The 12,375-nt window shown below is 39.6% G+C and overlaps 1 protein-coding gene across 6 annotated transcripts in view; it reads right to left on the minus strand.

Moving 5' to 3' along the window:
• Nucleotides 1–12,375, minus strand: part of Trappc8 (trafficking protein particle complex subunit 8) — an 84,321-nt gene that overhangs the window by 12,123 nt on the left and 59,823 nt on the right. For all 6 annotated transcript variants that reach the window (XM_051163663.1, XM_051163662.1, XM_051163657.1 and 3 more), the window contains 5 exons: nucleotides 10,132–10,574; nucleotides 7,866–8,013; nucleotides 5,377–5,473; nucleotides 3,455–3,523; nucleotides 3,291–3,349 (listed from right to left, as the gene is read on the minus strand). In XM_051163663.1, coding sequence (XP_051019620.1) covers nucleotides 3,291–3,349; nucleotides 3,455–3,523; nucleotides 5,377–5,473; nucleotides 7,866–8,013; nucleotides 10,132–10,574 — 816 coding nt within the window. The remainder of the gene's footprint in view (nucleotides 1–3,290; nucleotides 3,350–3,454; nucleotides 3,524–5,376; nucleotides 5,474–7,865; nucleotides 8,014–10,131; nucleotides 10,575–12,375) is intronic.

Here is a 12,375-nt window from a genome sequence, read left to right on the forward strand (position 1 = left end):
CCCTGTCTACTCAGGTAATTAATTTTATTCCTTCTCAAGTCTCTGATGTGGTTGAAGACCAGATATTTTAGTTTTACAATTAAGCTTAGTTGTTTAGGGGTTAAGATATTTTTAGGTCTAGATAGCTGTTTTAAGTTGATAATGATGAGATATGATAGATATGGATTTACATTCAGAATTGTAGATGTACTGAGAAAGGAAAGATGTTTTCTTCAAGGCTGTCAAATACAAATAGCCAAAACACTATGAATGTAACATTTATATAATTTCTGATTGTTTCATGGTTCCTCTTGCTGTAAGCAGTTTATTGTTTACATGTGTAATAATATAAATGTACATGTAAAAAATAAAAATAAATATTTAATAACAACTGCCCCCAAAACTATTTTGGATTATAGCAAAAACCAGCCAGGAGCCCATGTGCTTTATAAATGCAAAATTAAATATTTAATAGACTACAGTGATTTTTTTTCTGTTTAAATTGACCATTTATAGAGATATTAGTTGCTGTTGGTTAACCTAAATGATAGTTTTATTAGTATAAATGTTATCATTTTATACTGATACTATTAAAAATTATAACAAATTACAGAATTTGAAACTAATACTTTAAACTTTAAGGAACATGAGTTAATGAAAACAAAAATAGGGTTGGAGAGATGGCTCAGAGGTTAAGAACATTGACTGCTTATCCAGAAGTCCTCAGTTCAATTCCCAGCAACCACGTGGTGGCTCACAACCATTTATAATGTGATCTGATACCTTCTTCTGGCCTGCAGGTGTACATACATACAGTCCATTGTATACACAATAAATAAATAAATCTTAAAAAAAAAGAAAACAAAAATAATGGGCATTTCAATTTTTTAAAAATAAAAATTATTTAAAAAAAATACATGCTGGGCCAGAGAGATGGCTCAGCTGTTAAAAGGTAGGTTCTCAACCGAAAATAAAAGTACGACTCCAGCCATTTAAAAAAAAAACAAAAAACAAAGCCAACCAACCAACCAACCATTTTTTCCCCTTCTGATGAACCTTTTCTGGTAACCTCATAGTTTTCTTATTAATCTGTACTACCTGCTGTTATTCAACCAAATACTTCAAAAAAGGGTCTTTGTTTCTGCCTTCTTTTGTGTTTATATACAATATTATTTAACAACATATACAATAAAAGTTGCAACTTTTAATATAATTTAAGGGTCCTACTGATTCTTCTAAAATTTTTAAATATTTTAAAATAAAATTAAAAAGTGACCCACTAGGTCTGGTGACAGGCCTATCATCCCAGCAAAGACAACTTAGTGAGAGTCTTCTCAAAGTAAAACGTGGGGTGAGGCTCTAGCTTAGTGGAGAGTGCTTGCCTAGCATATGGAATACCCTAGGTTCAATCACCAGCATCACAATAAACAAACAAACAAAAAGACAGTAAGGAAAAAGAAATGATGAAAATATACAGGTATAGACTGGAAACAGTGCTAATTCTAACATTTAAACACACACATGCTTTGCAATTATCAGGCCTTTGTAGCTTTCAGATGTTTAAACAGCTGTTTCCTCAGATATTGTCACAGAAGGTAAGTCAGGTGAAAACTCTTGATCAGAGAAATGCAACACTTCTAGAGAAATCTGGAATTATTAAAGAGCATGAAGAAGTAATTTCTTTTTTTTTTTTTTTTTCGAGACAGGGTTTCTCTGTGTAGCCTTGGCCATCCTGGACTCACTTTGTATACCAGGCTGGCCTCGAACTCACAGCGATCCGCCTGCCTCTGCCTCCCGAGTGCTGGGATTAAAGGCGTGCGCCACCACGCCCGGCTAGTAATTTCTTTTTTTCTCCTTTCTTTCTTTGATTTTTTTTTTTTTTTTTAAAAGATAGGACTTCTCTGTGTAGCCTTGGCTGTCCCAGACTTGCTTAGTAGACCAGGCTGGCCTTGAACTCAGAGAGATCCACCTGCCTCTTCTGGGATAACAGGCGTGAGCCACCATGCCTGGCATAAAGAACTCATTTCATTAATAATACATACAATAATACAGGAGGATAGTGTGGCTCATTAGATGACCTCTCCAGAATACAGCAGGGCTGATGGTTCAACAATAATAGCATTTGTCATACACGCTTGGTGACCCCAAGTGGATCCCTAGAGCCCACATCTTAGTCCCAGCATCCTTATGGAAAAGTGAAAGTACATATAGATGCAGCCCAAAACTTGTAGGCCAGCTAGCCTGGGAACATATAGAGTGCAGCAGCAGACACAAGGGAAAACCCTGTCTCACACAGGGAAAGAGAACTGACCTCAGAAAGTGGTGTCTCTCTGACCTCTACAGATGCACCACGGCACACAAGTACAGTATGAGAGCACACGCAAAATTAAATTAATTAATTTAAACAAAATGCTAATGTGTATTCCGAGCTGAGACATAGCTCAGTTGGTAGAGCAAGGACATAGCATATACAAAGCTTTGGGTTCAACCTCCAGCTCCACATGGAGAGCCAGACATGGTGACATAAGCCTGTATTCCTAGCACTCGGGATGGAGAGACAGGAAGATGAAAAGTTCACGGTCAGCTATACAAACAGTTTAAGGCCAGGCTGAACTACAAGCCCAGAAGGTTTCTTACCAACCATCAAGAAAACTTAAAAACAATCGTATTCAGAAGTGTGGGGCAAAGACTTTATCCCAACAAAATTCTCTACATCTTGATATCCAGCCTTAGGCCTAAAGACTGGGCTGCACTGCAGTCGACAGCATCACCCAGAAACTGACAACCACACAGAACCTCAGCTCCACCACGGCCCTCACACACCCCAGTGCACACCTGTTCCATGTGAAGGGCACTGCTCCAGGGGACTCACGCATATTACGATCAAGGGTTATGAAAAACTTTCAAGTTCCAAGATAGCCTGTGCACCCAGTGTTTCTAGGTCTCGGAACCATGTGGTATGTCCAAGTTTGAAGGCGATAGTACAAGGAAAGAATTTCAAGCACACTTAGAGGAGAGGAGTCCAGTCTACACGCTATACTATAGCCACTTTTCCTAACCCGAACAGTTTCCTCAAGTAATTATGGCTTTTGTAAAATCCCAAGTACTGCGCCTATTTCTCTGGATATTTTTAGAAGAAAGCAGCGCTGTTTAAGTGAAGAGCACACTTGGAGTCTCTTAAGGACTAAAGGTGGGTATAATAAAACTCAGTAAAGCTCAGATGCTCACTATTCAGAGACAGTTATTAGTGACACTACAATACTCTAAAACTAAGGTATTTACACCACATGTTACTGTGCATCGTTGCATACCTGTTCATTTCCAAAGATGATATCTGCAAAAGTGTATTTCTCTGAGGACTGTATAGCATCTAAAAAAAAAAAAAAAAACACATACAGGAAAACAAACTAATCATATCACTTTTGTGGGATATAAAATGGACATTTAAGAAAGTATAAAAATAAAACAAACTTACCTTCTTTTTGTTTACATCTTACTGCCTTGAAGCAAAACTTTCCCTTCTCCCTACTGGCAAGTTTGGCATCTGGGAATAAAAATGTTTCTCAGGTTACAAAACGTGTAAAGCCTAATTCATTATTCAGACTTCCTAAGTCAAAAGAGAAAGCAATTATTAACTATAAAGAGGTTTCATTTGGCTGGATGTGGTGGCGCACGCCTTTGATCTCAGAGCTGGAGAGGCAAGCCAAGTTGATCTACATGATAAATTCCAGAACAGCCAAGGCTATACAGAGAGGCCTTGCCTCTAGAGGGAGAGGGGACAGAAATTTCATTAACAAAAAAATCTTTGCGAGCTAAGCGTTGTGGTGCCCGTCTGTAATCCCAGCACTCTGGAGGCAGAGGCAGACAGACCGCTATCAGTTCAAGGCCAGCATGGTCTCCAAAGGGAGTGCAGGACAGCCAAGGCTACACAGAGAAACCCTGTCTTGGAAAACCAAACCAAACAAACCAAAACCGAAAACCTTTGTGTTCTTTTCAATGAAATGAATATTAACCATTTGAAAAGCTTAAACCTCAGAATCTTAAGATACATAAGCATATGTGACTCTATAATTCTCTCTGTGTGTATTTGGTATTTGATGTTCTAAACAAAAAGTTCGAAAGGGAGCCAGGCATGGTGGCACACGACTTTAATCCCAGCACTCCGGAGGCAGAGGCAGGTGGATCTCTGTGAGTTCAAGGCCAGCCTGGTCTACAAAAGGGCTACACAGAGAGACCCTGTAAAAAGCTGGAAAGGTTGGAACCTAAGGTTCTAGGAACCCATAATCTTACCGCTTGATCATATCCTTTCAGTTTTTTTCAATCATTATCTTTTAGTATTTTTGCACATCTATGACTTTTACACATTATGACTTATGCAAATTATATTTTTGCCATGGTGTATTTCCCACCACTATACCTGGCTTTTAAAAAATGTTATTATAGCCGGGTACAGTGGTGCATGCCTTTAATCCCAGCACTTGGGAGGCAGAGGCAGGGGCGGACAGCTGTGAGATCCAAGCCAGTCTGGTCTACAGAGTGAGTTTCAACAACAACAACAACAACATGTTATTACAGAGCCAGAGAGAGCCTCAATAGGCAAACGTGCGTGCTAACAAGTGTGATGACCTGAGCTAACCCTGGGATCCGCATGGTGGAAGGGAGAACTGCCCCAAACCGCCCTTTGAGCTCCACGTATGTTCTATGGAAAATGCATGTGCACATGAGCACAGACACAAAAACAAAAATAAAAAAGTTAAATTTAAAAAATTAAATGCCAGGGCTAGAAAGATGGCTCAGTGGTTAAGAGCACTGGCTGTTCTTCCAGAGGTCCTGAGTTCAATTCCCAGCAACCACACGGTGGCTCACAACCATCTATAATGAGATCTGGTGCCCTCTTCTGACATCAGGCACCATGCGGGCAGAATATTGCATATTAAATAAATAAATAAATATTTAAAAAAAATAAATGCCAATGAATCTTACTGGCCACAAAAGTCAACATGAGTAGCAGCATAATTTACGATGAAACCATAACCATTTTTCTGAAGTAAACATGAGTGTGCCGTGTACTCAGAATATAGATTTTTCCGTATGTTCAGTTAATTCATATTCTTCAAATATGAAATACCCCCATTGCTAGTTTGAACAAGACTGGGGGCAGGCCTTGCAGTCTTATGCCTATCTACTCTTCCTCCTGGCTACAGATGCAATGTGACCAGCTGTGTCAAGCTTCTGCCCCCACACCTTTGCTGAAAGGATGACTGCATCCCTTCAAACTGTAGCCAAAATAAGCCCTTCCTCCCATAAGTTGCTTCTTCACATGTTTGGTGATTGCAACAAGAAAATGACTGACACAGTTCCCCAAATAAAACTCAGTGTGAGGCTAAGGGTACAGACCTTTGTTTTCCGAGATGTTCACAGACTTGTGTAGCTGCCAGTACTTGCTACTGCTTGACACCTGCACCATGTGGAACTCCTTAACCCCTGCTTCACTCTGTCAAAGACACACAAAAGTTACTCAAGTTTAAGAGCACTGAGTGAAATAGTCCCGTGAGGACAAAATCATGCTACTCAAGTCAACCAAAATTAACATTAGAGGGCAGGGGGAAGCTTGCCTCGTGTGAAGATCCCTGTTTAACTTAGTACAGGAAAAGGGGGGGCAACCCTCCTAGATTTGGGGGCTGAATAAATGGCTCAGTGGTTAAGAGCATTTGCTGAACTCCCAGAGGACCTAAGTTTAGTTCTCAGCACCGAAATGGCAGTTCACAATAATCTATACTTCCATTTCCGGAGAATCAGCCTCTTCAGACTTTGTGGGCACCAGGCACACATGTAATGCACTTATGTACAAACAGGAAAAAATTTCATACACACAAAATAAAAAGAACTCTTCAGAAATATATATTTGAAATAATTCAACAATATAAATTTCAACAAGTTATTCAAATCCCTCTCTAACATCTTTAGGTTACAACAAGAAATATATTAGCTGCAATTCATATCCATTCATAAAGTTATTAGAATCTATTGTTTCTAGTAGTATTTAATAATCAAAATTATTTGTAAGCCAGGTATGGCAATTCATACCCGTATCCCCACACTGGGAGGCTGGAGCAAAAAAAAACTACTGTTTATAGACTATGTCTCAAGCTTCAGGCTTCCATGTGTTACAGAATGAGACCATGACTAAAAGAGAAAACAAAACCAAAAGCCCCATCTGCTGTGGACTTTTAATTGAAACTATTCTGACACTTTCTGAGTCAGAGTAACAGCTCGCCCAGCATTCCTGAAGCATTCTATGGACCAGATTTGGTGACACATGCCCATAATCTCAGTGCTCAGGAGGAAGAAGCAAGGGCTGGAGACTGAGTCTGAGACCACATATCTCTCAACAAAAAAGGTACGACATGTTCTTTTATTTCTTCTGATGTTTCTTTTCATGAAATATTCTCATTAATGTTAAAAAAAAAAAAAAAACCCCAAGCAATTAGCTGGACACAGTGATGCAGGCCATAAACCTATAATCCTGCACTCAGGAGGCTGACAAGTTCCAAGTTACTTAGACTAAAACGTAGTAAGACACCACAGAAGGGAGGACAGAGGAAAGGATGGGAGGGAAGGACACTTATACACATAAAACATTTATATACATAAAATGAACACAACTCTTCAGAAATAAAAACATTCGATGTAACATGTATTTGAAATAATTTAAAAATATGTAATATATATATATATACATATACATATATATATATATATATATATATATATATATACATATATATATATAACAACAACAACAACAAAAAACCCCTCTCAAACCAGTGTGTAATTTAAATTGTGCACATGTACACTGGTGTGTGTGCGTGTACATACAGGGTTTCTCTGTATAGCCCTGACTGTCCTGGAACTCTGTAGACCAGGCTGGCCTCCAACTCTGCCTCTCACGTGCTAGGATTAAAAAGGCATGAGCTACCACCATGTGGCTATTGTATATAATTTTTATGTTCTCCTAAATGAGAGATAATCCGACATTAGAAATTTCCAACTTTTTTTACTCAATAATGAACATTGTCTTGTAAAAACCATCAACATTTTAGCACAATAAACCTCAATCTTTCCTTCTTTTTTTGTTTGTTTGTTTGTTTATTTTTTCAAGACAGGGTTTCTCTGTGTAGCCTTGACTATCCTGGACTCGATTTGTAGGCCAGGCTGACCTCAAACTCAGTGATCCGCCTGCCTCTGCCTCCTGAGTACTGGGATTAAAGGCATGTGCCACCACACCCGGCCTCTCAATATTTCTTAAAAAGTGGTCTCACAGATTTATGAGGCTAAAAGCAAGCATTACAAAAGTAATAACATTTGATAAGTATCTGAACTCATTACCTTGAGGCTCTATAAGCTTTACAATCATATTTTTAAAAAATATATTTAGAGTGTTCTGACACAAATGCCTTATCTACCTGCACACCAGAAGAGGGCACCAGATCTCATTATAGATGGTTGTGAGCCACCATGTGATTGATGGGAATTGAACTCAGGACCTTTGGAAGAGCAGGCAGTGTTCTTAACCTCTGAGCCATCTCTCCAGGCCCAGAAATGTCTTATCTAAAGGGAATGGCACTGTCAGAACATGTGAGCACAGAATTATTATCACTAGAGAGAGTGAAGTCCTTACACAACTATACACACTTCATTACCATCCTATTATCAGCAGAGCTTTCCACAAAATCAAGGCCAGCAGAGAATTTTAGGATGTTTCCATACTAGTCCATGTGTATCGCTCTAAATTCCTACTTAGGATAAATTGTGGGGGAAAAATTACTAAAAACAAATGTTTCTAAATAATGTTGAAAACAAAATTAAGCTTTAAAATAACTTACAGTATTGGTATTTTCCACATCCACGAAGACTAGCATGTTGCCTCCCCTGCCTTCTTCATCTTCAAGTGAATTACTTCTGCAGACAGTTGCTCGCACATTCAAAGACCGGCTAGTACAAATAACTGCAGTGTGTCTTAATACTCTGTGTCTGAAGATTAAAAATACATGCAAACTGAATCTAAGATTCTCTCCCTGTGTTACAAATCTCTAATTTAAACAAAGACCAGAAACATGGAACTTCCAGGACTGCATATAACCAGAAAAACAAAGAATACAATGAGGTAAAATTATAGTTAGTAAGTTCAGTTCAATTGTTTCTCCTCAATCTGGAAGGAAACTAACACTATTCCTGGCTCTGGGCTTTTCTCCTGCCCCTCAAGCTCAAGCGTATCACAGTGAAAATAACCTTCACATAGCAACAACTATAGCTTCTCTCTTAAAAAGGGTTCCAAAGATGTCCCAGGAGTACAGTGAGGCATGTCTTTAAACAAGGCAAAGGTTGAAAGATCTCTGTAAATTTGAGGCAAACCTAATCTACATTGAGTTTTAGGCAAGCCAAGGCTACATAGTGGGATCTTATCTCAAAATAAGATAGGTCCCAAAATTAAAACTACCAGCACGGTGGAGCAGGCCTGTAATCCAAGCACTCGGGAAGCAGAGATAGGCAGAGCTCTGTGAACTCGAGGCCTGGTCTACAAAAGCGAGTCCAGAACAGCAACACACAGAGAAATCCTGTCTCAAAAAACCTAAGTAAGTAAGTAAGTAAGTAAATATTTAAAACTACCAAGCTAAACCCACAACTTTTAAAGGAAATTTGTGTGTGCACACCATGTGTGTATGGCTAGGTGTCCAAGAAAGCCAGAAGAAGGCACCAGATCACATAGAATTAGACTACATGCAATTATGAGACACCAAATATGGAGGCTGGGATCCAAACACAGGTCCTCTGGAAGAACAGTAAGAGCCCTAAATCACTGAGGCACATCTCCCCAGGCCCAAAACCTCAACTTTTAACTCGATGGTCAAAGCTGTACATTTCAAATGTTATGTTTTTAAAGCTAAAGCCTTGTGTAGTTCAGGGTGGCCTTCACCCTGATTCCAGGCACGTGCTACCCCACTGAACCCCACTGAACCCTACTTGACTTCTTTCCTACAATTTGTACCGTGGCAAAGCATTAGTGCTTATTTTCTAAATGGTACACTGTTGTTGACAGTCAAAGCTACTCATTGGGGTGGCTGGTTCCTATCCATGTGGTTTTTACATCTGAGATTTCTCCTGCCCTCTGAAGCTCATTTCACTACCACAACATTAGGAGTTTCTCTGGCCAGAGTGCTCTCTTTCTATCTATCCTCTTAAGGAGAATGCACATTACTAAGGACCTAAGATGTACCATCACTTTAAGTATGTTCCTGTTTTTGCCCTTTCACAGGACATTTAGATATTCTACAGAATAGAAAAATATTGATTTTATAAAGTTGATAGTAACATTAGAATAGTCCTGTGCGACATGCAGGCCTGATGTACAGAACAGGGAGGCTGCACTTCTTAAGTGATTGTCCACTGGAACATATCACCACACACACATTTCTCACATCTGCCAAAACCATAGTCTTACAAAAGGATGGCTACTTGGGAGAAGACTTCTCATACAAATGACACCGCACATAAGTCTATCAAAGAATCAGTAAGTTTATAAACTACAAACAACTAAGTTTTGTTTATTTGCTTTCATTTTCTGATAAAAAAAATTCATAAAGTTAATTTTTTTCTATTCTTTTATTTTGGGGGGGTTACTTTGTTTGAGACAGGGTTTCTCTGTGTAACATGCTTGGCTGTCCTAGACTCACTTCATAGACCAGGCTGGCCTCAAACTCACAGAGATCTGTCTTCCTCTGCCTCCCCTAGTGCTGGGATTATAGGCGTGCAATACTTTGCTAATATTTTTTTTTTTTCTGAGACAAGGTTCCTCTGTGTAACACCCTTGGCTGTCCTGGACTGGCTTCGTATGCCAGGCTGGCCTTAAACTCACAGAGATCTGTCTTCCTCTGCCTCCCAAGTGCTGGGAGTAAAGGTATGCCACCATGCCTGGCTTTGCTCTGACTAATTTTTTTCCATTCTTAGCTACCTAGAATTAAGTTATAATTATAACAAGTTTAGATACATAAACATCATGCATAATTTGGAATATTGTTACTTCTTAGTAAGCAATGATGTATAATATATTAAAGTGAGGATCTTACGCTTTAAAAGGCTTAAATTACCCACCGTCTTTTAGGTTGCTTTTTAACGCTTTCATAGTAAAACAGAAAGTTAATCTCATGAACACCCTCTTCGTCAGGCCCACGAAGCCACATTGGCAGCTGGACAGAAGCTCCAGGGAGCAGCACAGAGTCAGGAAGTGGGACAGGAATGGCCTCCAGCTGCTGTCCTGTGCCGGTCCCAAAATCCACAGATGATGCTGATGATACAAGTGCTGTGCCCGTGGAGGGGGAACCTGTCACAACTGTCTTATAAGCACTGCAGTGTTCAGATGTGGAAGGGCTCAGTGGCGTTAGAGCATCAGTATTGCCACCAAAAGTGAAGAACTCTGGACGCTTAGACACAACTTTCAATCCAGTCAGAGGACACTTGCTGACATTGACAAATTCTACATATGCTTTCCGGATTTCTCCACAGAGGAGCCCTGTAGGAAAATGTATAAAGAACACCTGCATTGGAGGGAAAAAATATTATTACACTGTTAAAAATTCTGAACCTCTAATAAGCAACTCTGTAAGAGACTGCATATCTTTTCTAAAAGAACAATTACTTCATAACTCTATCTTTTTTGTTTGTTTTTTGTTTTTCGAGACAGGGTTTCTATGTGTAGTCCTGGCTGTCCTGGACTTGCTTTGTAGACCAGGCTGCCCTCGAACTCATAGAGATTCACCTGCCTCTGCCTCCAAGTGCTGGGATTAAAGGTGTGTGTCATCAAGCCTGGCTTATAACTCTATCTTTGAATCAAGTATCTAATGACATTCTGAATTTAAAATACAAGAACAACATGAGTAATTTACCAACTGGCACTATGTAGAGTATGGACAAGAAACAAGCTGTAGAAAGTAGAGGAAAATTGGTCTTATAACCTTCATCATAGCCAAGTTTAAAATTAGCTAACTGCATGAGTAAATTCTCACGGCTCTCACAGGAGAACATAGAAAACCATGATTCAAAGTCCAAAAGGCTCCACAAAACCCCAGGCTTTTAGAAAGTCAATGGGGCAAAACTAGATCTAACAAATTGAGGGTTTTCAACCTGTGAATTAAAGTTAGGCGTAAGTCAGACCACCCAACAACTGTCTTTGTGCTCATACAATGAACAGAAATGCTAAGAAACAAAAACTAGAAACGTAGTTAATGATGTCTCAATGATTTAGCAGACAAAAAACAAAAAGAAAGTCTCAAAAAACACATCCACCACTCACAAACAGCCTCTGGTCCTCATGTCCACCCTAAATACGGATAAATGTTGGTTCTTTACAAGACTTTTGTTTGGTCAGCCTAAACCCTAGTTGTTTCTATGTAGAGTAAAGCTGCCCCTTTTCAATCACATCACCCAGGTACAGCAGCATCGATAATAATGTTCAAACTGCCAAATATAAGAACAAACAAGTCATAGCACAAGCAGCTCCAAACACAGGAGGGATAGAATTTGAAGGCCACTAAGTTCCACAAAATTGAAGCCAACAGCAGTACCTGGTTCACATAACCACCTAGCCAGTCAGGAGCGTTCTAAGGTTAGACACTTAACAATGGAGCTGAGGATAAAGCTCTGGCTATAACCATGTGTCATCTTAGAGCAACTGTTGCTGCACCTCCTACACCTAAAGCTTAGGAACCATCAAGGGAGAGGGGGGTAGAAAGACTGTAAGAGCCAGAAGACCAGAGGGTCGTCTGTTAGTGTTTTCTACGTATGTCAGGGAAGACGCGCCCATGAACTACCAACAAGGTAGTTGAGCAAGATCAACAAAATGACAGCACCAGCTGATGTGAAAACAAATGCTGACAGGTGAAAGTCTACATGATCCCACTCTAGATGAAGAGCTACAGATGTTATTGCTGATAAGAAAAGAAACTGAAGGAACTCTCACATAGGTCACACCATACTACGTAGTCAGCCCTAGACAGAAACATACTAGCAAAACTGGACTCAAGTTTACCCAGACACACGCAACAATAATACTGTATTTTTCGGACTATAAGACATACCTGACCATAAGACACACCCAGTTTTTAGAGCAGTAAAACAAGAAAAACAGTAAAAACAGCAATCAGACCATAAGGTGCATCCTAATCCCTGCCCCCCTTTTTTGGGGGAAAAGTACGTCTTACGGTCTGAAAACTACGACAATTTTAAAAGAGGCTACAAATGTGGGAGGGAGGACAAGAAGGAGTGGGGGGAGCTGGAGGGGAATGATGGAGATGTAGGGCTCATGTACGAAGCTCTTTCAAAAGTAAAATTATTAAATTA

Source organism: Acomys russatus, chromosome 20, assembly GCF_903995435.1.
Source record: "Acomys russatus chromosome 20, mAcoRus1.1, whole genome shotgun sequence".
NCBI classification, from domain to species: Eukaryota; Metazoa; Chordata; class Mammalia; order Rodentia; family Muridae; genus Acomys; species Acomys russatus.